Raw genomic sequence first — 25108 nt, forward strand, 5'->3', positions numbered from 1 at the left:
AATTTTTACTCTTTCAAAGTTTTTGATAACAGGTGTGACTACAAAACAAGATATCCTGACCTAGGATCTGGCTACTTGGTGTTTTGGACTTAAGATGGCCATAGAACTGGATCTGCTCCACCATGACCAAAGGTCAGAGAATTCCAGCATACTTCTGCTCCTTCTTTTGAAATAGGAGGTTTGACTTGGGGAGTGGTTGCCTGAAGGATCCTTGGGCTAGGGTATGTTCACTGCCCCCAAACATCAAATGCTCTGCTCAGGAATTAATAGCTTGATGTCTCAGGTACTAGAACAAGTAACTGTTTGAGTTGTCCTTTGTATCATGCTAAAGCAGTCTTTTGCCCACCCACTTCCCTCATTTTGTATTGGGGTATAATAGTGTATGGAAAATTAAACACGGGCCAACTCAGAACCTAGAACGTGTAATTCAGCATTCAGTACTTGCTGAGTGGCCCTCCTGTTACTGTCCTGTGTCTCTGTGTTTCTTCCTTATCTCTGTTCCTCCTATCTCACATCTCTAATCTTTGTGCCCCTGTCCTGGGCTAGGATTGTGAGAGAAGTCACCCCCAAAAGGTGACTCATGACATTGTTCCTGTGGGATCTCCACATAAAAGAAGACTTGCCTAGGAGGGGAGAGATGGCTCAACGGATTAGAGCACTGACTGCTCTTCCATAGGTCTTGAGTTCAACTCCTAACAACCACATGGCGGCTCACAACCATCTGGAATAATATCTAGTGCAGGCAGAACATCGCAGCATAATAAATCTTAGAAAAAAGACCTGCCTAGTGAATACCAGTTCACGTGCCAATGTGAATGTTGGAAACTCCACAAGGTCTCATCACTAGAAAGAGAGCTCCTGAGAGAGTGAGAATCAGTTTATCTAGAGACCAAGCCCTTAATAGCTTAGCAAATGCAATGTGGCAAACCCTAGTCTTATGCATATCGGAGCAGCATTAAATGAATTCAGAAGGTCATGCATATATGTTTGTATTGTAATAATAATTTTAGAAGCAAAAAATAATTACAGAAAATGCCATAAATATGAATGTGCTGGGGTACGTGAGAACTTGGAGGGATAAAAGAAGGATGGAACTGAGGGAAATACAAAAAGAAGATGGTATAATCACTAAGTACCATCAGAAACATTGGCATTCTGTAGGTTAATTTAGTATACAGGTCATTACTGAATCATTGTAGTTAAACTCTTTAAGTATTTGTTTTTCGCAGTTGTTTTATCCCACTCTTAGGAAGTGCTGGTAAATACCACTTTCTGAGACAGCTTCACTGAAGTGCCAACAGAAAGCTGAAAGCCATGACCGTTCTGTAGAAGAGGGATGAGCAGTTGTGTCCATGCCTAACTCCTGAACTCTCCAAGTGTTCGTACGCATTGACACCTCTAGTCTTCTTATGTTGTCCTTAGATCTGTGAGGAAAGTTTTCAAAACCACTACAGTTCTAAACTGATACGAATGTGTCCCTCCTTTGAATAATTATTTTATCCAAATACTACTTGATGAGTCCTGTGGTGAGCATTAGAATAAGAAATTACTGTGACTTTCTAGATACAAGCAGACTAATAAAATAGACAAACATCATTTTCTGACAATCAAGTAATAATTGGAGACACACATAAAATCTAAATGGCGGAGCATGACTCAAGACCAAATGCCATGCACATGAAAGAGTCAGTATTTTAAATTTAAATTTGAATTTATCGGGCTGGTGAGGGCTCCCCAGATAAAGGTATTTGCTGACAAAGTCGAATACTTGAGTCCCATCCATAATTCATACGTGGTAGAGGCTGCAAATTGACCTCTACTTACACACATACCTCACTGGAATAAATATACAAATAACATTAAAGGACTGAGAAGGTAATATTTATGACTAGATATGCATGAACAACTATTAGTGAAATAATAGGCTGTGAATTTGAAGGATAGTAGGGAGTGGTATATGGGCCTTGAAGCGAGTAAAGGGAAAGGAGAAATGCAATTAAACTATAGTCTCAAAAATGGTAAAAAGGCAACAAATGTAGGAGAGAGTAAATATGACTGCTAGTATCAGTGTGGAAGAGAAACAGAGGCTGTGTTCTTTGGGGAACCTTAGGATGCTGGTGGATATGGTTCTGAGACACTCCAAAATGGGAGTTAAAAAGGATCGTGTTATTAGGTTCTGCTTCAGCGGGGTGTGCAGAATATGAAGAAGTCTACAGAAGCCTCGCCCTCGCTCTGACAGGATAAGGTAATTCATTAGCTCAGCCACAGAGAGTCTGCAGTCTCGCTTGCCCTTTGCGACATACCGGTGGTGTCTTGTTTCTTCCACAAACTGAGAGTACTTAGGGGGACACATTATGACACACTTGGCAGCCCTCCCAGCACTTACGTGTGCTTGCTGGTTGGGCTGTTCGCTAGAACAGCTACGTACCCTGCTAAAGGAACACCTACAGGGAAGCTGACAAGGAGGGTATAGGATTTCTGCCAGTGTCATTTATGTAAAAACACGGTTATATATTTATGAGGTTGACCCAGCAACCAGACTACTGTGGAGAAACGAAGAATGACAATCACAGTTGATCCCTCATTGGGAAGACTTCTGAGACAGAGACAGCATTCTTGACCCAGAGGAAGAGGACTGTGGAGTTCACTTGGCTGAATATCTTCTGGCTGCAGAAGTAGGAAGCATGGGGCTGAGGCAGCCACTGGCAACTGAGTAAGAAAGCTGACTTCATGCTGTTTTGCTGGGCTCAGGGTGGAGCGACCAGTTCTTTGGGGAAGCATACTTCTCTAGGAGGAGTTCCAGGGTCATTTCTCCACCCTGCCCTGTTGATTCCCCAAGGATCACTCATCTGACAATTTCTGGATTTAAAGGAGCTGTTGTGGTCTCAATACCAGATGTAAGAAACCACATTATAGAAAAAATGTCTTAAGTACTGATGACTCCCATTTTGCAGGGATTCTGTTCCAGATGTGTGTGTCACTAATCCCTGGCTTATCCCACACTGTTTTAGGACAGCGGAAAATGCTTATTCTTAAGGGCTTTTAAAATGGGACTGTTAGCAGAATTTTCTAATTTAGCATTGGGTTATTTGTGGAAAAGGGTTGGTCTCTTACCACAGTGTACACAATTATTGCTTTTCGACAGAGTGGTTTTCTATGTGATACTCAAATCCCTGTGTCCATGTCAAAGTGGCTTTTAAGATGTCACATGGGGGAAGAGCCACAGGTAGAATGAGCCTGATTTCAGTTGCACAAATATCCTGACCCTGGCTAATTTCAAGTAACGGCTTGGGTGTCCTTGGTTGAGAAAAGGAACAAGTAATATACTCAGGAGATGAACAATCTGGTTTCAGAATAGTCTTCATAAGATTCTGAGGCCTCAGTTCAATAAAAGCAACCATAGGCTACAGGAGGGAGGGAGTCAGTTTTTTTGAGGTTGCAAGTCAGTTGCTTTTGTACTATCTACTCAAATACTGGAGGAAGTACAGCAAACCACAACTACCTGTTACTGTTCTGTATTAAAGTATAGGTTTAATTAGCCCAACTTCTACTCATTTAGAAAGTATAATTTACCTTTGAATCAATTAGCAGTTAGTCTTCTGGGAATGCATGAAATAATTTGAACAAAGCAAGGAGAGACTTTTACTCACTTACAATTTTCTCAGCCTTGCCCTCCCTTCACTCCTCCTAAGTCATCTTTGCTCCATATCTGCTGTCAGTTGAAGGGCCCTGGGATGATTATATCTGTTGACTGTTTTCCTTGGTTGTAAAAGCAATTACTCAGTGGTCTGCCCACGTTATTTTGTGCTGTGAGCACTAGGGAGGCACATTTTCAAGGGACTAACCAAGTTAGTTGTTAGACATGATTAACTGTAACATTTTCACCACAGTGATTTTAGGAATAAACTGCAAGAGATTCTTTTGCCTGCTCTTGGGACCCTTTTCTTCCCACTGAGTTGGCCCCTCCAACCTTGATATGGAGGTGGGTGCCTAGTTATATTGTACCTTGTTATGCTGAGTTCAGTACATATCCTTTGGTTGGACTGCTCATTTCTGAAGGGAAACAGAGAAGGAAGAAGGAAGGTGGGAGGAGGGGCTGGGAGTAGTAGAATGAGCGGATGCTGTAGCCAGGTTGTATTATATGAGAGAAAAATAAATAAAAATGAAAAGTAAAAAAAGAATATTTGTATCTGTGTTTGTCAGAGGGAGCAGCCCACAGTTTTGTTTTGTTCCATTGTTTTTTTTTTATCTGGTTTAGCTTCAAGAGAATACTTTAGTGAAATTATTTTGGTAGTGTTCCTTCTTTTTTATTTTTATGAACAGCTTGATCAATACTCTTGTCAGCTCTTCCTGAAAAGTTTGGTTGAATGGAACAGTGAACATATCCATCTGGTCCTTCTCTTGGGAGTTTAGTTTTGTATTGTTTTATTCCCTATTGCTGCTTCTGTCTCCTTGTGTGTTACGGCTTACTTAAGCTGTTTGTGTTTTTGTCATTTAACTCTTTCAGATCATATGTGACTAATGATTTATCAAGTTCTTCTAGATTTATCAAGTTTTTTTGAAATACAAGAAATTTCTCTAATAAGTATGGTAGGTTCATTGGAGTACTCTCTAATTTAATTATATTGTCTTCCTTTTATTTTTGTCAGTCCAGCTAGGGATTAGTCAGTCTTATGTATCTATTGACTGCATTGTGGTGGATTGATTGTATGTTCTGTTCTTTACATGTATTTCATCAATAACTGCCTAGATACTAGTTGGGGAAGGTGCGTGCCATTAATTCTAGCAGTTGTGAGACTGAGGCAGGTGGATCTGTGAGTTCATGGTCAGCTTGGTCTACAGAGTTCCAGAACAGTCAGGATTGTACAGAGAAACCCTGCCGTGAAAAACAAAGCCAAACCAAACCACACACCCTGACCTTTTTTCCCTCACTGCCTACTGTTTCTGAACTTGCCTTTGTACTTTGTATATTTTTCCAAAACTTATAAGCACATGATAGGTTATTTGAGATATTTTGATATTTTATTAGATTAAGCTATTTTATTTGATCTGTCAGTGTTTTGCCTGGTTGTGTATATGTGCGTCATGTGTGTTCTTAGTCCCTGTAAGGCCAGGAAAGAACACTGGAACACCTGGAACTGGAAGAATGGATAGCTGTGACCCTTCGTATGGCTGCTGAGAATCAAACCTGGGTCATCTGCAGGAGCAACAAATGATATTAACTGCTGAGTTATTAATTCCAGTCCATTTTTAAAAATTAGATTTATTAATTTCATTTTATGTGTGAGTGTTTTGCCTATATATATGCCTGTCTGTGTATCATGTGAAAACCTGGGCCCTCTGCAAGAACAACAGGTGATCCTGATAACCAAGCCATCTCTCCAGGTCTGTTTTGACTTTTTAACGTAAACATTCACAGTCATATATTTCACTTTTGGTAATATCTTCACCACAGCCCAAGAAGTTCTGGAAAGATATAGTTTCACTTTCATTTGGTTCAAGGAGTTAAAAAAAATTCCTGATTAATTTTTTTCATTTATATTCAAGCAGACATATAAGCCAAAAAGGCAGGTAACTGTTATCTGCACGTTAATATTCATGAGAATATCATTATCTACAACAAACTTTCTTAATGTAAAAATATTTTAAAAAGTATTATTAAACAAACAAACAAACAACCCAAAAACAGCTAGCAGGTACCGCATGTTGGTGCTTGCCTTTAGTCCTAGATCTTGGGAATCAGAGGCAGGTGGATCTCTGTGAGTTCAAGACCAGCCTAATCTACTTAGTGATTAAGCTAGACAGGGCTACATAGTAAAGACTGTGTCAACCAAAGAAAGGAAAGGTGGGGAGTCAGGCTGGCACTAGTGTTAGCATATTAAGTCTCCCTCTGAAAATTTCAAAGTGAGGGCTTTAAAATTAGAAAAAAAAATATACACCATATTTTACTAAGGTGTTTTAGACTTTTGGTGAGATTTTGTTAGTAATTATAGCACTTATAAAAATCTCACTTTTATAACATACATAAACGTATTAGCAAATCACAAACCAGGCAAAAATTAAGCTAGAACCATGAAGCTGAAAATCATAATGAGCATACCCAGAGGACCATAGTTCTATTTAATAGATGTAAATACAGTTTTCGCTTAAATAAGATAAAAGTAAATTTCATGGGTACTTACAGTGCCAGGGCGAGGGTATGGAATTCTGCCTTGATAGGATATTAGCTGGTGATTGGGGCCTTCTTTGTGAGCAAAAGGCCCATTGAATACAGTCTGTATATCAGATAAATGGTACACACACACTGCAGATCCTTTAAAAACAGAGCTGAAAATGAAAGCAAAGAATCTGTTTTATTTTTTCTAAAATCTATTTCATTTGTGCCGGTGAATTTGAGCACTCTGATTAGGGGAGCAAATCCATGCTTTGCTCAGCAGCAGAGAAGCTTCCTCGTGCAGCAGAGGGGAATCAGTACAGAGACCTGCAGCCACAGGGACAGAGTGAGTGACCTTGTAACACTAGGCCCTGATCTGGATATCTCCAGTGATCCCTCTGGAGGAGGTAGACACACACCCACATCCCTAGCTCAGAGGAAATCTCCAACTGATAACTACTTGCAAATAAAATCATGTTTCTTTACTTAATATTGACTTCAAACTAGAAGCCTAATTAAAAAAGTTTTAGATGGAAATAAAACTTTAATCATGAATTAAATTAACACCAGTAGATAAAAATGATACTTTCTAATGTTTAATGGTCAAGCTAATTTTTGACAAATATAAACTAGAAAAATTTTATTAAAATCAGTATCTTACTGAAATCAATATTTTATTGAAATTTTTCTTATTTTGCCATTCAATTACTTTATATAAAGTGATGCTATTCATTTGCTAGATTTATTCATTAGCTAAGCAAACCATCCAGGACATCCGGGGCACCTTGGGGTGTAAACCTAAATGACTGAAAATCAGTATTCCTGCCAATTCTTTGATTTTGAAAAGCTCAATGCAGCAATTGCACCACACTTTACGGTTTGTTTTTCCTCTTTTCTGTATGTTGCGTATAAGTGTGGGTGGGTGTATACACATTGTATGCAGGCATGTGTCGCAAAAGTCAAAGGAAGACTCCAGGTGTTGTGCTCTGTCACAGTTGTCCTGATTCCTGTGAGCCTGATGATGGCCATTTTGGTGAGACTCGCCCGCCAGCAAACTTGGACATGTCTAGGACATGTCTCTCCCTCTCTCTATCCCCAACCGACGTGGGGCCATATGGAATGCCACCACACTTGGCATTTACGTAGGTGTCAGGGATCTAACTCAGGGCCTCATGTATGAACAACAAGATCTCTTTCTTACTGAAGAATCACCCCAGGCACTTATACCACATTTAAAACTCACTTAGAAAATAATATTTCCAATCACCGTTTTTGCAGGTTTCTAATATATGAAAAGGAACGGGTGCAACCTTCCCTTTAGTTTAGAAGACTTGGCTGGAGTTCCAGGCTGAATTCAGAGTAACATCGAGTACAAAATTAATAGACTGAAATATGCACAGAACGTATCAAGTCTGTGGGAAACGCACTGCGAAACATAATAAAGTTGCCTTTGGACTCCAAGAAAAACTAGAAAATATTAAGCCTATGTTAAAATGTAAAAATTAGTCATATTGCAGAATAACAGAACCAGTCCAGTTCTCGTCACCTTCTCAACGTCACCACTTTAGTGATGAAGTGAAAGTTATTTTAATTCAAAACAAAAAACATTTTTTAGTTTTAATAATGCATGTCTGTTATAAAAGTTTAAATAATTAAATATACTCTCCCACGACTTGTACGTATATACTTACGCTACCACTGCCAAAATACAAGGTAGAAACATATTCTTCTCCACCAAAACCATAGATTCTTATTTTATTAGAACTATTTGTCTTTAACTTCGCTATGTCAACAAATACTTTAAGCATCTTACTTCTGCAATTCTATACACGCTTTATTTCTTCTGTAGAACAACATGCAATTGTTCAAAATGCATTTGTAAACATTAGTTGAGATCAAATGTGTTTTAGCGACCTGGATAAAGCAAGTGAAATGGGAGCGTTCATTGCTTACTGAAAGACCTGCAGCTGTTTAATAATTACCTGGACGTGGTGAAGATGCCGTACACAAGGGTGGTCCTCGGATTGTCAGTTTCTAGCAGAAACACATCCTCTATCAAAAGGAAAACATATTCTTTTAAAGTTTCTCAAATGCCAGTTGCTGATTTTGAATTATCTCAATACAACACTTTCAACTATGAAGAGTAATCCTCAAGAAGGTATTACTGGAAAATTCCTCCATTTTATTATAATGTGATGATAAGTGCTTAGTAGAGTAAATAAAATGCTAGCCTGGCACTGAGAGCATTCAGAAAGACTGCGTCTCTATGGAAATGATGGTATTGTATAACAATAAGGGGAAAACCCCAAATGGATGCTATAGACTAGAACTTTGAAATCCTTGATGCTGTAAGTCTGTGGAGAAGGCAAAGGCTGACCATGCTGTCCAAGGTAGGAATGGCACAGATATTTTCCTGTGGCTTGATTCTGCATTTCCTCAAAACCCTCTATTGATGATACAGTAATTTTAATTTAAAAATAACTCAACTCTCAGTTTTCTTTCAATCTATGTTTTGAAGTTGTAATGCTGAAGAAAATCTTTTGCATGGGAAGTAAAAGATGTAAAACTTTCTTTGTAGTAACAAAACTTTATTTAGACTTAAGTTCAAAAATTCCAAGACTATTTTATCTAATAGTTCCTCTAACAATAAGACTTTAATGTATGTTATAGGCAGAGACCGATGCATTTATAATACAGTAAATATAAAACATGAATCTTGAGTCTTGAAGAACTGTAGACTTATGAAAGACAATGTTTCTTAATGTGAGAAATAGCCTCCTTCAGATTTATTTATAACTCTCAGAATCAGTACATTTTTGCAGTTTGTAATAGATATGTATTGTTTACCTCAACATATGCCTCAAAATCTAAGAATGACTAAGCTACACATTTCAATGGATAGTATTTGAAAAGAGACATTTCTAAATAACTATCACAGCGTTATGATGTATTAACAAGAAAACCATTCCTTGAAAGACTATTAGTCCTTATTTGATCTGGAGAACATAAGATTCTTGTCATAGAAGGAACACTTAGTGAGAATCATCAAGAAGAACTAAACTGGGATCATAATTTTTTAAATTTATAATGATACTTTTTAAAAACTTTATTAAATTTTCTATTTAATGTAGAACTTGCATATATATGTGTGTGCATGTATGTTTGTGTATACACTTATTTAGTTAATAATATAAGAACTTAAATGAATAGTGTATAATATTTTCATTTAGAGTTACCTAAACATAAATTTCTTTAGATCAGAATATAATAAATATATATTACAAATTCATTTATAAAGGATAAAACATGTCATTCTTATTATATTTATATTATACTGTATATCAATTTTAGAAGTCCTTTCACCCCCCCCCACATATTAATGTTTTAGCATTTTAGCAATGCATTCAATGCTGGAAGAAATTGCTAACATATTTACGGACATGGATGAGCAGCTCACGATTCCCTCCCAAGGTGGAACACTATTTACACTGTTAACATCCAGAGCAAATGCAACCTCTCTGAGATTTTAGTAAGACACATGATACACATAAAGTCCTTCTCAGAAACAGTGCCCACCGTCATATCCACGCACCTAATTCATCAAAATGTGTCTCGGGGCCATCTTCATCTGTGACGGAGCACACAAGTCTTGCCTTTAAGAATGTGGTCCACTTGTTGACAAGGCTACGCTGTCCACCAGTGTCATTCTGGAACCATTTTACAAACACAATTCAGATGATTGGAGAAACAATTGTGTATTATAATTCAGCTAGAATTCTGGTTTTTAATTTAGTGTTATCTAAAGATTAGAAAGGATTATCATCAATTTAAAAAAAACAACTAAGATCTTTAGTATTTTTTGATCGATCTTTTGTAGTACAGTCTCAGTAAGAAATGGACTATATGGAAATATAAGTATATGACTCAATTTTTACAAGATACAAAATAAACAGTTATATCAGGTGAATAAATAACTGTTCTCCACTTGCCAAGGCAAATGTTCATTCTCGTAAATGTAGATGAAATTTACTGCATACAGTTATAGCTTTCAGAGCTTCGAAGCCTCCAGAGAGTTCTATCTCATCCCCCCACTCCTCAGCATTTTCACTTATACTTCATATTTCTCAGTGGAAGGTTTATCACACGCATTTCCAGGCTAATACACAGGACATGCAATTTTGCTCTTTCATAGTGCCCACTGGTGACTATTGTCTTCCTCTATGTCCAACAGTCTTTTCGTCTCTGCTCAGTTTGCTACATTGACTCAAATTCTTGAGAAACAGATGAGTTCTAGTCAACAGAATAACACAGTCTACTTCAATAAATAAATATGACAAAAAATTATCATAAATAAGCCCCCCCAAAAAGTTTAAAAAGAGTATACAGAAGATTGGATCAAAAATTTTTTCAGTGATATTGAATGTCGTGCTTATACACTGACACTTCATTCTTGAAAATTAGAATGATAAAAGACTTTCTTAATTTTCCACTGATGCATGGTGCTTTGATGTTTTAGAATTATGTGTTACTGAGATTCTGATGTATCTTATTTACAAGAATTATTTTGTTTTCTTTGGTGATTTACAGTTGCTTGACTGCAACACAGAAAATGGAATTGCAAAATTATCCAAAAGTACTTCTATGTTTAAAAAAATCAAAATATTTCCTTAAATATTTTTACTGAAATGTGGTATAATTGTCTACTGAAATGCTTGCTCTTTAACAGTCTCCTTTCTATTTTATTTGTTGGTAATGGTAAATGGTAAAATCACTGAAATATTGGAAAGCATATTACATAATTTGAATTATTTCCTTAAATAAAAATTTCAATGCACTTACAGGACATATTCTTGCAATCATGGAATGAATCTGTTTGGTGCTCCTATTGTTGTCGGTCAGTTTTTCTTTGAAGAAGAAATACACCTTAGCATCATTTGGATCAGTACCATCTGGGATAACATGTGCATCCACAAACATAGGTTCTTGCAAAAGAAGTATGAAGAGTGTGTGAATGATAAAAATCCAACTACTGCTCTTTGAAACAGACAACAAATGCATTCCTTTCCCGACAGTGGTTAATTCACTGTTCATAGGCAAAATTTCAAAAAGCAGTCATTGTATATCAACATACCTCAAGGAGAGTACCAAACACAACAAACCATAACTCTAGTGTGACAAACCAAAACTTATCTCTGTCTGAAGGACACTTAAGAAATATAGTAATATTGATCTGGGTGGTGGTGGCTCACACCTTTAATCTCAGCACTCAGGGGCAGAGGCAGGCAGATTTCTGTGAGTTTGAGGCCAGCCTAGTCTATAAGAGCTAGTTCCAAAACAGGACAGGCCCCAAACCTACAAGGAAACCCTGTAGAGAGAGAGAGAGAGAGAGACAGAGACAGAGAGAGACAGAGACAGAGACAGAGACACAGAGAGAGAGACAGAGACAGAGAGAAATATATAGAAATATAAAAATTCTTTGCAACTGAATGAGTTTCGAAAACTTGAATATTATTTTAACAATTATTTTCTATGGAATTTAATGCTTGTTTTATTTTTATGTTGGGTTTTAAATTTCATGTTTGCATTTGAGTACATATAAGCTTAAATAAAATGGAATATGAATATGAAGGTCCAATCCTAACCAGGTAGCTTTCTTCATTGGATAGTCACTTGCAATTGAAAAATTAGTTTCCTTCAAGAGAGTCTCACTGGAGAAGCAAATCACTAAAGGCAGGCCATGTGCCTAGCAGTCAGTGACCAACACAAAACTAACTCAGCTGCATCATTGGAGGGTCTTTGTCTTCTAATATTAAGTCAATGAGGGAGTTGTTTTGCTTTTGCTTTTGTTTTATCTTACAGGTCCTTTGAATATATATCATGTCTTCTGGTTTTATATTTTCATAGAAATGCTCTGTGTGTCTCGCATCTATATACATTTCTTGTGATTTTTCTTTGGCTCTTTCTCATTCGTTGTTTTACCCTATCCCAATTTGTTTTCCTTTTACAATATTCTATTTTATTTTACTAATATTCCTGATATGCCTGTTTGTCTTCTTATAAGAGACAGAAAGGGGGTGGAGCTGGATGAGAGAGGAGGTGTAAAAGAACTGGGAGGAGTGGAGGGAGGGCAAACTGCAAGCAATATATTGTATGAAAAAAAGGAAAAGAGGAAGAAGGGGAAGCAAGAAGAAGATCAAGACGATGGAAAGGAGGTGAAGGAGAAAAAGAAGGAGAAGGAGGGGGAGGTGGAGAAGGAGAAAGAGGAGGAGAAGAAGGAGGAGGAGAAGAAGGAGAGAAGGAGGAGGAGGGGGAGGAGGAGAAGAGGAGGAGGAGGAGGAGGGGGAGAAGGGAGGAAGGGGGAGGAGGGAGGAGGAGACGAAGAAGAAGAAGAAGAAGAAGAAGAAGAAGAAGAAGAAGAAGAAGAAGAAGAAGAAGAAGAAGAAGAAGAAGAAGAAGAAGAAGAAAATGATGCAGTATCAAGAATTTGACTCTGCTTTTCCTTAAAATACAGCAAATGAAAAAATGAAATGAAGAGGAAATGTTTCAAAGAAAAAATGTAGTCAGTGTAGACACAGAGGGTTTCCTTATTTCAGGAACAAAACAACGTTTTAGGATATTCTATTTTCAGAAGTACTGGGGGAATAACTGGAAGAAGCAAGACAATCAGTGCTTTCATCGCTGACCAATCAGCGAGACACAACGCTTAATTGTGGGGATTCATGCTAAACTGCATCATTAACTAAACAGGCAATTTAGAGTGAGCTTGCAAGTTTCCTGCGGCTGGAATGGCAGGCGCTCAGTGACTTCGTCCTCCTCTACATGATAGGAACAAACTGGAACCACACAGTAAAATTAGCTTAGCCTCCTTTCAGGGTGTGGATTCCTAATCACCTTGAGAGTCTGAAACCACTAAACAGGGATTATCATTAAGTAATCATATCATCATAATTTAAAAATAGTCACGTTTTGAAACAGTAATATGTCACATTCTGTAATTTTAGCCTATTAGTATAAGCAAACACAAAGAGTTTCTATGTGTGATCCATTAGCAATATATAAAGTTGTGAATTTGGTAGAAATCTTCAATTTAGAATTAAGGAAATATAAAAGTGATTACAAGAACTAAAACCATATTTAACTGAAATTTATTACCATCTAACAAATGGAGGTACTCGTGATGGGTACAGTGACATTTGTATTTACCTAGTTCTATGACAATTATACCATCATTAATAAATCAAACAATTGGAATAAAAATGATAGCTATTTATTGTCTTAAGTATTTGGCACATAGAATATACAATTATGACGACTTATGTCAAAGCTCGATACTTTAGCTTTTAACTACTTTCCTTATTATCAGTATAGGATTAAATGTTAGCTGAAGACAAGATATCAAAGGGGAATATCAGTGAATGTGTCTTACCACTCAACCATTTTGAATTGTGCTGATCCGTTCGGACTGCATTCCTCTTGGTTAAACTTCGAAAAATAGCAGCGTCTGTTCCCATGAAATCTATGTACATTCCCGAGAACAGCTCCTCGTCTATGAAAAAGAAACCATTGTCAGAGATAATCCGACGCCTTTTGAACTTATTTTAAAGCTCAAGGAGGTTTAACTTAATACATTATCCCAATTGTTGGAAAAAGTTTGCAGTTATGAATTAGTTAGTTATGAGTTAGTTTCTGTTGCCCACCAAATTTACAAAGGTCTAATTTTAATAGGCTTTTATTGTGATAACTTTGTAGTTATAAAACCAAATCCAAGAACTGCTTGTTCTAAATTTTGATGTGGGATATTCTTCTGTATATGTGTTGCTTTTATTGGATAATGAATAAAGCTTTTTTGACAATGGCTTTGCAGAGTAAAGCCAGGAGGTAAATCTGAATACAGATATAGAAAGAGAGTAGGCGGAGTCAAGGACTCCATGTAGCTGCTGAAGGAGATAGACACACTGGAAGTTTACCAGTAGGCCACAGCCTTGTGGCAATACACAGATTAATAGACATGGGTGAATTTAAGATGTAAGAATTAGTTAACAAGAAACTTGAACTAATAGGCCAAAGAGTCTTGCAATTAATACAGTTTCTGTGTGATTTTTCAAGTCTCAGCAGCTAGGAAAGAACAAGCAGTCTCTGTTTTCAAATTTGGCAAGCAAGCAAAACACTTGAATTTAGGATGATGTCATTCAACATACTGAATCTTCACATTTTTTTATAAAGCATAAGAAATGAGTTATAAGATATGGTCCTGAAAGTACTCATTGCATATTAAACATCTGATATTTTACTTAATAGAATGGACATAATATTTACCATATTTATTTCTTGAACATATAGAAACTACATTAATATTATAGTCTACAAGGTTTATAATAACGTAAACACAGCCCACATTTTCACCAGTAATTGTGCTGTCAAAAGTAGTGATAGGGGGAAAAAAAACTATGTCTAAAACTAAACAAGCTGTCCAATTTGTCATAAGTGACCTGTTTAGCTATTTAACTTATATGTATTATCTGCTCCCATTAAATCTATGTACATTTATAAAAATATCTGCTGCATAGGGCAGACTTCAGAATGAAACGTGATAGGGGAGTTTAGCCAATCACATTCTGTTTGTGGGGCGTGTTGCCCTAAGGCAAAAGTTTACCTATAAACCTGGCTGGTGAAAGCCCCTGCCCTCTCTCTCTCTCTCCCTCTCGACCTGGCCTGGTTCCAGCGTTCCAGACGGGTAGGACTCTGTGTAAGCTTTTCCTTCTGTTTTATTAAAGCTGTATCTTTTGTAAGATAGTCTGGGGACTTTTCATTACCAATCACCCTGTGACTTCAGAAACGTTTCTAGAATGAGCTCATCAGGTATTGACTAGACCCCTACCAGTTAAGGAGTTGGTATGATAGGCATCTTGTCCCCAATTTCTCCTTCCCAGAACGGATACAAAGCCCATGGCAACATTTTATAGGGTGATAGCAAAAATAAGAATGAGTCATTTTTAAACAGTCCAGCTATTTAAATATTTGTTTGAATATCTATTATGTGTATACATCCATCAATTTGACTATTCAATCAATATAAGACATAATTATTTTCCATGTTGCTGTAGTTCATTAGTCATAAAACCATAGATTGCAAATCCCCATTGCTCACTATCACTAATGAGTACAGCTTTCAACTGTATATACTTACAATATGAGGGGGCAGCAGGTAAGATACTCAGGTTGGCTTAGAGCTTTCTATTATTGCAAACTGCACAATCAATTATAGCTTAAACCTTACGAGAACCTGCATGTCAAACTGATTTCATTTCTTGCTCCATATTCTCAGTGCTTCTAACAGCAGGTAAGGAAATCCCTGCTTCACTGTGTAACAATGAATTCTCAAATAATAACACTTTGGGAAGAATTTCAAGAGAAAAAAGTTTTCAGGATTTCTATGTAGAGTTTTATGCAAATATAAACTTGTGCCTTTTAACTTTACTCAAAAAATACTTTGCTGTCTAATTGTTTACCACTCACTCACAAAACTTCAGGAATTCTGTGAGAAGTTCTTTAAAGGATAATACCAGCCTTCTTCGTAGTACTACATTAAGTGTTCTAAATAACAAATGACCATTGGAATTGTCAGTAGATTAGATACAGCAACTGTGTTGTAAAATGCTGAATTTTTCTAATTCATAATGCTCCTTGGAATTTAATGGAAAGAAGTATCTTGAAAATCTGTATACTTTAGCGATCAAATAGAAATGGCAAACCCTTACAACACAGTGACCCACACAAGCTAAGAGAGGTAATTTTAGGGTTATAACCCTCTGGAAAGGCAAGTAAACACACACTTGTATAGATTCATGATCTTCTCATAGTCATCTTTAAAGTTTGTAATTACATTAACTAATTTATAAGCTGTGGGAGTTCTCTATTATTTAGTCCACCCTCCCTCTTTCTCTTTCTACTTACTGATCATTACAGAAACAGTGTTCACATTGGGGTTGAAGGAACATCGTCCTTTTCCAGATTCACACTTAGAGTCAATCATGAAAACTTGGTCCTTTGTAATAGAAAAGGGTATCAGATGATAATGATACAGTATCATAAGTACAATGAAATAGAATTATAACTAGTTTAGATAAACAAGCATTATTTAATAAATCAAGATATTTTTATAAATACTTCCTACTCCTGTGTCTCCAATTTGTATATTTAGACTCAGTTGTCCTGTCAGAAGAATCCGTCTGTAAATTAGGCTCTAACCTAACTTAGAGTTAGCAGGACTAACTCTCATCCCATTTTAAAGCCCCAAGAGCTGTAAACCATGCACATGAGTTACATAAAAGCATAAGTTCTTCTTAGATCAATAACATCAAAAGTCACTTGGAAATCTAAAATCATTATAAGTATAATAGATGTATTTGTAGAACCTTATACAAAGGAAGAAAAGTAACAACCATGGAATAATGTATGCAATGATTACAACGTTTCTAAAATGAGACTTTTAAGAACTAAAATTCCATGTTACTACTTAATTCTTGTGTAACAAATTGTACATGATTTAAAACGATAATGTATATTAAAATATAATCTATTCAATTATCTGTTTTGTTTAAAAAAACAATTATCTGTTATGTCCGTGAAGATTAACCAAACACATACAGTAAGCAAGATTACAGAAGTCTTGGGCATTGAGTAACTTAGATTCCTAATGAGAAAGATGGAAACTCAAGAGAACAAAATACAAACCTCAGTTATGTAAGATTCTGTTCAATGCTTAGCAGAAGAAGTGTGCAGAGAGAGAGAATAGGACCGACAAGATTATCAGGCAGTAAATTCAGTTGCACTGATTTAAGTGGTGCACAGTAAGCAGCCCAGAGAGAGAGATTTTATAAATAAAGATGCTGACATTTTCCATCTATCAACTTAGTACAAACTATTACTGAAACAGAGGGGCAAAAAAATGGACACTTTGTGGATTACATCAGATGATGGAGAACTGTAATTATCAAGTTAGGTTTTTGAAAACCATCCTGAATAAATATAGTCTCATAATATTTTTTGAACGCAGAGATAAAAATGACCAGAACATTGCTTAAGAAATGACTGATTATACTTCTTCTTTAGGGTGATTTGGGAAAGAAAATAGAAAATAAGGTGCTTGAATCAAGAAAATGGACTGTGCTTTTGCCCTAGAAGCCCATACACAATGCAACACTGAAGGGACCCAGCAACTTGTGTCTATGTATATATATATATATATATATATATATATATATATATATACATATAAATTTATATGTATCTGTGATAACAATGGTTAAAGAAGAGGAGTCCATAAATCAATCATAGGCAATCATAGCTAAGTGGAGTTCAAAACAATCCAGATTCAGCCCCCTGACACCAGCACATCTGCTCTCCAAAGAAAATAATTACACAGACTAAAGAAAATAAGAAAAATTAATAATCTTGGTTGAGATCCTAGAGGCAGAAACAGATTTCCCCAGATAAGCCAGTGTTGGCACTGAAGTAATTGATGAAACAGGTACCAGGTGTTCTCTGACGGCCCATTTCTCCGTTACTCAGTCCCCTCTTCTCTGTGTGATCTTAATTACAATCTAGTTAAAGTCAACATTGGGAAATGTGGTGAAATATTAATCATTTATTTCAAGCGGAAATAAGGCTGTTCATCTAACTTCCTACGAACTCAGCCCTATTCCTCCCAGATCATTAAGTCTTTCTTCTTCCCTTTTCCTTTTGAATTACAATATAAACTTTAATACTTTCAATTTTCTTAAGTTTTGAATTGGTTTTAATATGGAATTTCTGTACATACTTTGTTAATCCTCCTCTAGCTCCATTCACCTGTTCCCACACCCCTCTGCCATGGGGTACTCTTCCCCTACAGATTTCTTTCCTCGGGTATTCTGGTACCATCCATGTCTCTTTCCCGTGCCATAATCTATTTTCATTTTAAAGACCCACTGCCCCTACACATATAACATTTAAATTCTATGATCTGCTTGTGAGTTAAACATGCAGTATTTATCTTTCACCCTTTGATTTTAAACTTAATATGACTAGCTGTTTCAAGGTGCTGCTGGGATGATTTCCCTATCACAATGGCCTAGAGCTAACTAAACCTGTTCTCCATTATCTTGTTTTGGGCAAAGTATTTTTTCACAGCAACAGCAAAGAAACCAAGATAGAGTCCTCTGAGTATCTATCCAGAAGTGGGAAAGCTGGGTCATAGGTAGCTCTGCTTTTAGTCTTCTAGAGAAACCTCCATGCTGACCTCTCTAAGTGACCTTGTGAGTTTATGCTCCCATCAACCGTGAGGATGAAGTCCATGTTCATCAGGGCTGCACCAGTATTTCTCCAGATACCAATAGCAAACTTTCCAGAAAGAAATTAGGAGAAATATTTTATTCACAATGCTTAAAACATCTAGGGATTAAGCTTAACCGTGGAGGTGAACAACCTCTACAGTGAAGTCTAAGACACTGAAGAGAGAATTTGACAAAGACACTAGAAATGGAAAGACCACATGTGCTTACCAACTAACAGAATTGACATTGATCGCATGCATGTGGCCCTAATGCTCAGCTCGGTACATCTGACAAAATGTCTGACGTTCCCTTTAAGATTGTGAATATTTCAGTAGAATTTGGAGCCCCATTTAGAAAAAAAAATATCTGAGATCCAATGATAATTATTCAGTTAGTCTTCAGTGACTATATTCATTTAATTATATATGTGTATCTATAAAGTATATGTATAAAATGTAATTCAATAAAATGGAGTACAGCAAAATCTTTGTTCAACTACATTAAAAGCAAAGCACATTGGCTTTTACTGAAGAAAAGTTTACAAAGAATATTAATAGTGATATTGATGGGTTTTCCCATAATTCTTATCTTTAACAGTCAGTTAAGACATGACTTAAGAACAGGACTTTCTAAGTTTAAGTTAAATAATGAACTAAATGTAGTTTTCAATAATTTAGCTTCTAAAATACTGTTTTAAGTGAAATAATGCAGCTGATTGAAGGAATGGAATATGGGGGTGGTTCCATATTTCTGCACAGCGCTAGTCTCAGCCACTGTCCTGGGATAACAGGGCAGCCTTTGATTCCACAGATCCCCGGATGGCCTTGCAGCTGACAGTATACGAGTTGACTGTCTGACTAGTATTTAGCAAACAGCAGACTGTAGCAACTCATATCACCGTGAGCAGTAAAAGAGTAAGGTGAGAATGAACTAGCACAAGGTAATGTCAGTTTTAAATGAAAGCATGATTTGTCAACTTACAAAGCTTTTTTCAACAAGACATTTCATATCCTACTTTAAACACCTCTTAAAGTACATACACATAGCGTGTACTGAAATTAAAATGTAAGAATGAATATATACGTGTATATATATTTATGAAAGCAAGTGTAAGCCCAGTATTTCTGTACTTTAGTGCTTTACATTTAATACAATTATAAATTTATCATTTTCCTTGATTTTACAACCTGTATATTCAGAAACAAGTAAATACGTTTAATTTGAAAAGCAAAAGAGTGCAATTTAGCTTGCCTTGGCAGACAAAATCGAAATGAAATATATTCATGTGTGTGTAAAAAACATGATAATATTCTACTGTCATTGAATTCCCACATTTTTAACTCTGATATACCGTCAAGCTTCAGATAGTACCACCCAAGTGGACACAGTGAGCCGGCCAGGCTTACCTCGGATCTCCTTCCCCTGTTTAGGTAAGTGCACACCGGGCTGAAAGCGCCACTCCCGCAGACGTAAAGGTGAGTTCGGTTGAATGTCTGGATAACACGGACGAAATTACCACAGCCATGCTGGCAAAAGGAAAAGAGCTAGTGAGACCGTGCCCTGTTTCCACCTTCGGCAGCTCTGTCAGCCTGAGATGTGATGAGGGAGGTGAACGTGACATGATATCTGCTCTTGTCCGTGTCTTGGAGAAACTGTCTAAACTTGTAAATGCCCTCGGATAACACTCATTTAGCTTATGAAAATAAGAAATCAAATGCTGAGACTTGGAATCCTGAAATATTCAGCTACTCAGCAATAGTTCCAACATTATTGCAGAAAGAGATTTGGCAAATGTAAGTCAGGTGATTTCAGAACCCCGGGCGTTTTCAGTGAACAGAACAGACAAAACCTTTTATTTTTATAGTTTTTGGGAGAACAAACATTGCTGTTTCTATTTAATTCAAAGACTTGTATGAAAATGAGCTCAACCCACCCATCCAATTTAGACATAATTTGCATATTTACTTTCTAACTTCTCAATGTTATTGTTAAGGGACCTCTTTGAAGATACAATAAGAGAACAGCTTGGTTTATCCCATTCATCTGTTTTGGGAACAAGCAGCCAACTTCATGTTCTGATTAAAATGATCCTTTTTTTTATGTTGAAATGTTTCATACCCCGTTTGAGGTTTTCGTTGTTCATTTTCTTGTGTATGTAAGGGTGTGCGATTATGTTTATGCATGTTCACACATGTATGCTTGTGCATGGAGACGTGATATTAAAGTCAGGTGTCTTCCTCCATCTTTTGGCAGGTTATCACCGAGGCAGAGCCTCTCAATTGAATTCAGAATTGATAGACGTGGATAATGTGGTTGGATTACCTGGGAGATTCTCCACCCTCTGAGTACAAGAATGACAGGCAGCCAGGCTTAAGGCCCACCCAGAACAGCATTCACACGGCTTCTCTGGATTTGAACTCTGGTCCTCACACTTGCCGCTTGCATCGTAAGTGCTGTAACTGCTCAGCTAGCATCCAAGTCGATCCTGTATAAGTGTTTCTGCTCTAAACTTTAGAGTTTGTTCTACAAGCTCAACCTTTTTATGTGATCGAGTCCAGCCAGCAAGGTGGATCAATGATTAAGGTTGCTTCCCATGAAGCCTGAAGTCTCAAGTTTCCTCCCCAGCACCCACAGTGTTAGAAAACACCTCTGAAAATTGATTCTCACCCTTCTACTTGTGTTTGCACTTGCCCCCACAAGTACATCCACCCAACAAAAACAAACAAATAAATGCAAAACATAGCACAGACATACCATTACTTGTCTGCTCTAGTTTTCCTTAAAATATCACACACACACACACACACACACACACACACACACTACATACATATTTGAAGTGAAGTTGCGTTCATTCACATTCTATATCATCATGAGTTCCCAATGGTAAACGTGGCTACTCTGTCCAACTGAGAAATGAAAGCCACCTTAGAATACCTGAAGAGCTGCTGCTTCTATGAAGAATGGTGGAATCATCGTCTCTATCCTGGGTCCCCACCAAATACCTTTTTCACTTTTTTCAAGACTGTTTTTCACCTGACTCCAGTTAAACTAAATTGGCAAGGATGTCATTGCTGTGCTTCTAAATTTACTGCTACCTTGTAGCAGTTTGTGAGCTCTTTGTGGCCAAATTAATCATCCCAACCTTTACCACTGAAATGCTCATTACTTTTGCTGATTATAAATTAATCAAGCCTGAGACAGAAGGATATACCTGTACCAAGTTATTTTCTCTCATAGAATTTTATAGAAAAATTTTAATCTGAAGTATAATTTGTTTAATAAAGGCTATAAAATATTGCAAACAGTAGTGTCTCCCTGGATAGTCTATAGTACATGTTCCTTTTTCATGATATCTAGGTGTGTTGCTTATCCAGTATTTATGTTACTACAAAGTAGAACAAAGTAAAGTGCAAAAATAGGAGGTAAACTTGATTTAAACATTTATATTATTTTATATATTCCGTCAGTTTTGTTAAATATTCATTTTTACTTGTCAATCAATATATATTTCTTTTTGTGATGAGAATTTTAAGATGTTTTTACTATGTACTATTAATCAGTCTTTAATTCTAATGTCAAAGAAATTAATTCTTAATGTCCAGGCTACACACTTTATTTTAATGTTAAGACAGTATGATCTTTGTTAAATATACAGTGTTGTGCTTGACACCTAATTTTAGATTTACCTGCAGATGAATTTCATAGCAAGAGTTGATAACATAATACCCTGAAGAAACAGCAAAACCGAAGAGTGGTGTGTATATAACATGTCTTATGTCAAGATTTGTGAGCAAAGAGACCCATGCTTATATTTTTCACATTCATTATCAGTCACTCTGGAATTTTGTACTGATGACCTCAAGATAAAACATGAATTTAATGCAAATTTAGAGAGGAAAGGTTACATCTGCCTTATCTTGGGATCTGCAGACAATTTTCTCTGATAAATTGTTGCTATACTAAAAGGAAAAAGTCAACAACGTATTTTTATATTAGAGATAAAACTATATCACTTCAAATTTCTGCATGTGTCTATTATGGATATACTTTTGTTATCTATGTGACAGAAGGCACATATGTCTATGTGTCTTATATAATTATGTTATATATTTTATCATTAGTACCTCCCAGGATGCTCAGTATTTAGCTTTGGAACTGACATGCACTGTAAATGCATATTTCTTAATGGCTTTACATAAATTCTTCATTTTTTTATCTTTCTGAAACTCAGTTCCCTTCAGAAAAATAAATAACAAATTTATTTGTGTGTGCCAAATTCACACAGGGAGCTACTATAAGGAAGATTTTCAAGCACATGAATAATATTTAATCCATACATTTCTGTACATTGTCGTACACCCATGCATTAAGAACCCACACTTTTCTTTTCAGTATTTAGTACTTACACAAACCTAGTGTTTTCATGTCAGTAAGATTTTCATCCACATACATAGATTGCCTTAACTCTTACAGCAATATTTCAATTAAGTAGCCAACTTTCGATTTATTAATAAGAAAGTTGATTTCCAAAAGAGACTAAATGGAGTTTCTTAACCTCAGACGGAAACTGTGGCCACTATCAGTGACCAGATTTCTGTAGCATTTTTGCTCTCAGTAGACAATTTCTTACCTGTCACACTCAGTTAATCTCTCACCTCTTCCTCCCTAAAACTAAGTGATGCTGAACAGTTGAGCCAATCATTGCCAGCCACCATCGTCTCTGAGTTCTGCTTTCCCATTGCTGAGCATCAGCTCCTGACCTTATTTTAGACATAACCTGTGCTGTAAATTCATTCTCTCCAGCAAATATTTGTTAAGGCACTGTATCTAGGCTTAGCAACACTTGAATGCCAGGACAACTTTCTCCACTCAGATGAAGGAGAGGAGCATATATAGTAAGCTATGGTAGGATCCATGGAGCCGTCGTGGGACTGCATACTAAAACAGACATAACCACATTCATGTATGAACTCAGTATAAAGCTTTAGCCGAAGTATAATTTCATCTGGGTCTTGCAGAATAGTCTTTGCACTAAAGATGCCTAAAAAAGAATTTTCCTAATGAAAATCCCATAATCAGTAAACAAAGGCATGGAACTGGAGAGATAGCACCATAGATTTTTCATGAGGCTTGAACTTGGTTCCCAGCACCCACATTAGGTGGCTCACAACCGTGCATAGCTCGAGTTCCAGGGTATTGGACATCTCTTTTTTTTGGCCTCAGCAGGGAGTTACATTCACACACACTGATACACACACACACACACACACACACACACACACACACACACACACACGCACACACATGTAAAAAAATGCAAAAGAAAAACAATTGCATGAGTTGGTGGGAACTTTCTTCTTTTTGTCTTTTTCTGTTTCGAGTGACTGCCCTAGAGTGGTAAGTGTAATAGAGAACTGTGTCATGAAAAAGGAAACAACTGGAGTGGGTCTCTCATCACACCATTGTCTTCACACGGGCAGGAGAGATTCTGATGGGAATATGTAATAATCAAATGTGCAGTCCACAGAGCCAGGGACCTGGATTTAAACCTTGGCTTAAGTTTTTCTAGGTGTTAATAAGTCAGTTATGTAGGTTTTCTGTGATTCTAATTTTGCATTAGTAAAATAGCAGTAATAACATTTGCTTTGAGCAAAATATTAATAAAGCTGTGGGAACACTTATTTGGGCAGGCCATCTGTCCTTCCCAATTAGTGCTGGCTCTGTCACAATACTAATGTGTTAAAGATTTGCTATTGCAGACTTTGGTGGAAATAAATACCAAAGAAGCCTTCTTCATTTTCTTTGGGATTATGATTACATTACTTCCTCCTTCTTTCTTCCCACCAATCTTTGCTATGTACCTCTGCCTTCACTCTCTTTCAAATTCGTGGACTTTCTTTTCTTTAAAAGAACAATTGATGTTGTGAATATGTGTGTGTTTACTTCTATACACATATTTTCAGGCTGATCCTTTGGTATTTGATAATCATTTGGTGTGTTCTTTGGCTAGGGTTGGGATCTCAAGAGCATTTCCTATCTTGGTCAGGGTTGTCCTAGAGACTCCCAAAACATACTTTGTGAAATATATATATATATATATATATATATATATATATATATATATATATATATATATATGTGTGTGTGTGTGTGTGTGTGTGTGTGTGCGCGCGCACACACGTGCATGCACGCACATATACATGTGCATGCATATGTATATATACATATACAAATATATATAATCCGGTATATTACGTGTATATGGGGATTTCACTTCAATAATAAGCAAAATAAAAACCCTATAATGTTTCTATGGATCATACTATTATATAATATATATATATATACACATACATACACATATACATGTATGTCTATATAACATGCATATATCTGCATGTATGTATATATGTGGATGTATACACACATATAATATCCAGGCATATTACATATATATGAATATTTCAGTCCATCACACTGTAGGAAGCATAGCAGAGTGGCTCTGTAGTCATGGGAGCTTGTAGTAGCAAGCATTCACACAGCAAGGCCCAAAAAGGACATAAGGAAGTCTAGAATCAAAGAAGGGTACAATTTTCAAAGGGAAGTCTCTAGTGACCTATTATGACAAGTGGGCGCC

General features: G+C 36.6%; 1 protein-coding gene across 3 annotated transcripts in view; it reads right to left on the reverse strand.

Moving 5' to 3' along the window:
• The window catches only part of Sema3c (semaphorin 3C), a 150574-nt gene that overhangs the window by 44054 nt on the left and 81412 nt on the right, over positions 1-25108 (reverse strand). For all 3 annotated transcript variants that reach the window (XM_087902474.1, XM_087902475.1, XM_087902476.1), the window contains 7 exons: positions 19875-19994; positions 16109-16199; positions 13581-13700; positions 10994-11136; positions 9747-9861; positions 8137-8206; positions 6183-6327 (listed from right to left, as the gene is read on the reverse strand). In XM_087902474.1, the coding sequence (XP_087758600.1) occupies positions 6183-6327; positions 8137-8206; positions 9747-9861; positions 10994-11136; positions 13581-13700; positions 16109-16199; positions 19875-19994 (804 nt within the window). The remainder of the gene's footprint in view (positions 1-6182; positions 6328-8136; positions 8207-9746; positions 9862-10993; positions 11137-13580; positions 13701-16108; positions 16200-19874; positions 19995-25108) is intronic.

This window comes from Myodes glareolus, chromosome 27 (genome assembly GCF_982192425.1).
Source record: "Myodes glareolus chromosome 27, mMyoGla1.1, whole genome shotgun sequence".
NCBI lineage: Eukaryota > Metazoa > Chordata > Mammalia > Rodentia > Cricetidae > Myodes > Myodes glareolus.